This window comes from Centroberyx gerrardi, chromosome 20, assembly GCF_048128805.1.
Source record: "Centroberyx gerrardi isolate f3 chromosome 20, fCenGer3.hap1.cur.20231027, whole genome shotgun sequence".
In the NCBI taxonomy this organism is placed as follows: domain Eukaryota; kingdom Metazoa; phylum Chordata; class Actinopteri; order Beryciformes; family Berycidae; genus Centroberyx; species Centroberyx gerrardi.
In genome coordinates this window covers 25,546,707-25,551,706 of record NC_136016.1, presented here as the reverse complement: position 1 = coordinate 25,551,706, position 5,000 = coordinate 25,546,707, and the positions used below count along the sequence as shown (strand labels likewise).

General features: G+C 48.2%; 1 protein-coding gene across 1 annotated transcript in view; it reads left to right on the top strand.

The window, feature by feature from the left end:
- The window catches only part of acta2 (actin alpha 2, smooth muscle), a 10,249-nt gene extending 5,349 nt beyond the window's left edge, over nucleotides 1-4,900 (top strand). Inside the window, exons 3-9 of the mRNA XM_078290852.1 lie at nucleotides 124-252; nucleotides 444-554; nucleotides 663-747; nucleotides 1,715-1,876; nucleotides 2,747-2,938; nucleotides 3,385-3,566; nucleotides 3,919-4,900. Coding sequence (XP_078146978.1) covers nucleotides 124-252; nucleotides 444-554; nucleotides 663-747; nucleotides 1,715-1,876; nucleotides 2,747-2,938; nucleotides 3,385-3,566; nucleotides 3,919-4,062 — 1,005 coding nt within the window. The 3' untranslated portion in view covers nucleotides 4,063-4,900. The remainder of the gene's footprint in view (nucleotides 1-123; nucleotides 253-443; nucleotides 555-662; nucleotides 748-1,714; nucleotides 1,877-2,746; nucleotides 2,939-3,384; nucleotides 3,567-3,918) is intronic.
- Nucleotides 4,901-5,000: the final 100 nt, after the last annotated feature.

Genomic DNA, 5,000 nt, shown 5'->3' with positions numbered 1-5,000 from the left:
AGAGTTGTAGGATTGAGCAAACCTCTGTCTCTCTCTCTCTCTCTCTCTCTCTCTCTCTCTCTCTCTCTCTCTCTCTCTCTCTCTCTCTCTCTCTCTCTCTCTCTCTCTCTCCCCCCCCCTCAGGGAGTGATGGTGGGTATGGGGCAGAAGGACAGCTATGTGGGGGACGAGGCTCAGAGTAAGAGAGGTATCCTCACCCTCAAATACCCCATCGAACACGGCATCATCACCAACTGGGACGACATGGAGAAGGTGGGGCACACACACACACACACACACACACACACACACACACACACACAATAACCATTTAACTACACTGCAAAAACCTCTCATGTATCTAGACATGACTTAACAAGTTTATGTTACATTTTCTTTTCTCTGTGTGTCGTGATTGGTTGGCCACCTAATTAATATGCGATTTGTGATACGTGATTGGTCAGATCTGGCATCACTCCTTCTACAACGAGCTGCGTGTCGCGCCAGAGGAGCATCCCACCCTGCTGACAGAGGCTCCGCTCAACCCCAAGGCCAACAGGGAGAAGATGACACAGGTACACACACACACACACACACACACACACACACACACACACACACACACACACACACACACACACATCCCGGTGGCAGAAAGCTGAATGAAGTTGTGTTTTGTCCAGATCATGTTTGAGACCTTCAACGTTCCAGCCATGTACGTGGCGATCCAGGCCGTCCTGTCGCTGTACGCCTCCGGACGCACCACAGGTCCGCTCTCCTCCTCTTTCCCCTCCTCCTCTCCTCTCCTCTCCTTCCCTCTCCTCTCCTCCTCTCCCCTCTTTCCTCTCCTCTCCTCCTCTCCCCTCTTTCCTCTCCTCTCCTCCTCTCCTTCCTTCCCTCCTCTCCTCATCTCCTTCCTCTCCTCTCCTCTCGTCCTCCTCATTCCCCTCCTCTTTCCTCCCCTCCTCTCCTCCTCTCATCTCCCCTCCTCCCCACCTCCTCTCATCTCCTTTCCTCTCCTCCTCTTTCCCCTCCTCTCCTCCTCTCCTTCCCCTCCTCCTCTCCTCTCCTCTCCTCCTCCCCTCCTGCTCTCCTATACTCCTCTTTCCTTTCCTCTCCTCCTCTTTCCCCTCCTCTCCTCCTCTCCTTCCCCTCCTCCTCTCCTCTCCTCTCCTCCTCTCCCCTCCTGCTCTCCTATACTCCTCTTTCCTTTCCTCTCCTCCTCTTTCCCCTCCTCCTCTCTCCTCTCCCCTCTTTCCTCTCCTCTCCTCCTCTCCCCTTTCCTCTCCTCTCCTCCTCTCCTTCCTTCCCTCCTCTCCTCATCTCCTTCCTCTCCTCTCCTCTCATCCTCCTCATTCCCCTCCTCTTTCCTCCCCTCCTCCCCCCTCCTCTCATCTCCTTTCCTCTCCTCCTCTTTCCCCTCCTCTCCTTTCCTCTCCTCCTCTCCCCTCCTGCTCTCCTCTACTCCTCTTTCCTTTCCTCCTCTCCTCTCCTTTCCCCTCCTCCTCTCCTCTCCTTTCCTCTCCTCCTCTCCTCCTCTCCTCCTCTCCCAGACATTAACTTTATTAAAGTTACAACACACTACAAACCAGTTTATGAAGGCTTCTTCATTTAAATTCATTTAACTCTGTGTGTTAACCTGTCTCTCTCTCCACCTGTCTGTCCCTCCACCTGTCTCTCTCTCTCTCTCTCCACCTGTCTCTCCCTCCACCTGTCTCTCTCTCTCTCTCTCCAGGTATCGTTCTGGACTCTGGTGATGGCGTCACCCACAACGTGCCGATCTACGAAGGCTACGCTCTGCCTCACGCCATCATGAGGTTGGACCTGGCGGGTCGCGACCTCACCGACTACCTCATGAAGATCCTGACCGAGCGCGGCTACAGCTTCGTCACCACCGGTACCACACACACACACACACACACACACACACACACACACACTTCACTCTTTATTACATAGACTTTAGGAGTGTGGATATGCTAATGTCAGTGTTGTTTGACATCTATGGTCTATAGGGGGAAAAAAAATAAAAATATCACATCATTAAAGGATGACTCTGACGTTTTGTTAGTTTGTCCCATCAGCCTCCTCACCAACATGATAAAGGATTGGCACCAAAATCCTCTCTGTGTCTCTGGAAGATAGCTCTGTCTGCAGCACATGCTAACACTGTAGCATACAGTATGTAAGTAATCATAGGCGATTAGCATGATGCTAAAAGTGAGAAAATGAGAACTGAAGGTTTGTTCATTTTAATGACAGACTAAAGAGATTGGTGAGATAGACATGAATTTGGACAAAAAGAAAACACTTCAACAGTAGAAGATCTCTGTTTTACTTAAGTTAGCATAGTTAGCCAGACAGTTTTTACACAATACTGGACTTCACTAATAATGAAGACAGAGATTTAGTTTTCAGAAGTTATGAATCTACAGACCAGAGAATAAAAACCAACACCAACTCTGGATTACTGAAAGGTTTATCTTCATACTTTAGATGATGCTAATCACTATGATTACTGAACACACTGTATGCTAAAGCGTTAGCATGCTAAACCAGACAGAGCGATCTAGCAGAGACACAGAGATGAGTTTGGTGCCAAAGTGTTACTTGTACTTTAAAAGTATTTCTTGTAATCCATAGAAACGTTAGACTAAAATCAAGCGTCCCTTGTTCCTTAAGAGTTACTTACTTACTTACTGTAGAAACTTCAGACTGAACTCCAGAGTCTAACAGCTGCGGTGTGTTTCCTCCTGTCTGCGTGCAGCGGAGAGGGAAATCGTGCGCGACATCAAGGAGAAGCTGTGCTACGTGGCTCTGGACTTCGAGAACGAGATGGCGACCGCCGCCTCCTCCTCCTCCCTGGAGAAGAGCTACGAGCTTCCTGACGGACAGGTCATCACCATCGGCAACGAGAGGTTCCGCTGCCCCGAGACGCTGTTCCAGCCCTCCTTCATCGGTCAGACACGCCACCGGACATACCGAACATACCTAACATACCTAACATACCTGACATACCTAACATACCTAACATACCTAACATACGATAAGCTCATAAAACATGTTGCACTGTTAGAGTTTAAACTCCAACAGTATCTGCAGCAGTTAGACGACAACATTAAAATACTTCTGACAGGTTCATGCTTCAATAATTTAACTCTCTGACAGAATGACGACTTTTACTTTTCATACTTCAGTTCATTTTACTGATAATACTTCTAGACTTTTACTTTTAATGAAGTATTTCTCCATTGACACTTTTACTCAATTGAAGGATTTGAGGACTTTTTCCACCTCCGTCACTTAGGACCAAAGATGGAGACTATTTTCTTTAAAAACGTGGGAATTCCCATGTCAGTGCGTGGTGAACTTCAGCTGATAGTTTTCGGTCTTACGGGTCCTCAGGTATGGAGTCTGCTGGGATCCACGAGACGACCTACAACAGCATCATGAAGTGTGACATCGACATCCGGAAGGATCTGTACGCCAACAACGTGCTGTCAGGAGGAACCACCATGTACCCCGGCATCGCAGACCGCATGCAGAAGGAGATCACCGCCCTCGCTCCCAGCACCATGAAGATCAAGGTGCAGTATATCCCTATGTATCATAATTATATATATAGCATATATATTTACATATAATAATAATAACAACAATAATTTTAATAACAATATTATCATTGTTATTATCATAATTATTATACATATTATTATTATTATTATTATTAATACGGCTCTATCTGGGATCGGTGACAGAAACTGTCATCATCATAATATTCACCTATTTGACAATAAATGCCAAAAAAAAGTATTAAATTGTAATTTTCTTGTATTTTTTTATATCAAAATCTCTCTCTGGAAAACTGCAACATGCTCTCAACATGCTGTTTCATTATGAATTTAAAACACTGCATAACCCCCCCCCCCCCCCCTGCAGATCATCGCCCCCCCAGAGAGGAAGTACTCAGTCTGGATCGGCGGCTCCATCCTGGCCTCGCTCTCCACCTTCCAGCAGATGTGGATCAGTAAGCAGGAGTACGACGAGGCCGGGCCCAGCATCGTCCACCGCAAGTGCTTCTAGAAACCAGGATCTGAACCCCGAACCCCCGAACCCCCGAACCCCCGAACCCCCTTTAGCCCCGGCCCAAAGCCCCGTTTAGCCCCCGCCTAGCCTAGTTCAGTTCAGCACGGCCTCGTTTCAGCACAAGCCAGCGAGCTTCGGGGCTCCGGCTCCCCGAAACATCCTGAAGAAAAAAGTCCAGAGTAGATCCAGTCTGTCATGTGAAGGCTTACAGAGGAAATGATGTCATCTTTACAGTATGTCAGGTGTTTTTGGGGAGCCGCGCCCCGGCTCACCCCCCCGCCCCCCTGCCCCCCCCCCGCCTGAAAGACCTGACAAATTCACCCAGAAAATCTCCTCCTCCTTCCTCTCTGCTGCCTGTAAAACTGTGAATGTGGCGCTTCTCCTCCACCTTAACCCCGCCCCCAAAACCCGCTAACCCCGCCCCCCCGCCCCCCCAACCTCCTCGTCCACCCGCCCCCCCCGACCTCCTCGTCCACCTACAGCACTGCCTTTCCTCCATTTTGTTACTGTTCATTGTCAAAATATGTGTTTTATTTTTGAATGAATAAAGCTTGAATGTTGCCCGCTGGTGTTATATTCCATTGTTGGAGACGATCCTGGGGAAGAAGAGACACACACACATTTATATAGAAATACAGTATATAATGTCAAGCCATTGTCTGTTGAACTGTTGGATTGTGGGTAGATTAGCGGAGGAGGTGATTGGCTCTCCTCCTCCGCCTCGTTCTGCATTGGAAAACCTGTAGAAAGTGAAAGTAACTGAATGTGGTTTGATGTCAACAACATGGAAAAGACACCTGATGCCCAGGAAGACAATAAAGAGCTCTACAAGAAACTGTGTGGCGTCCATTTTGTCCCAATATTTTACTGAAGTGACAGCAGAGGTGGAGACTCGACTTGACTTGCTGCAGGAAGAGAAGACTTGAGACTTGACT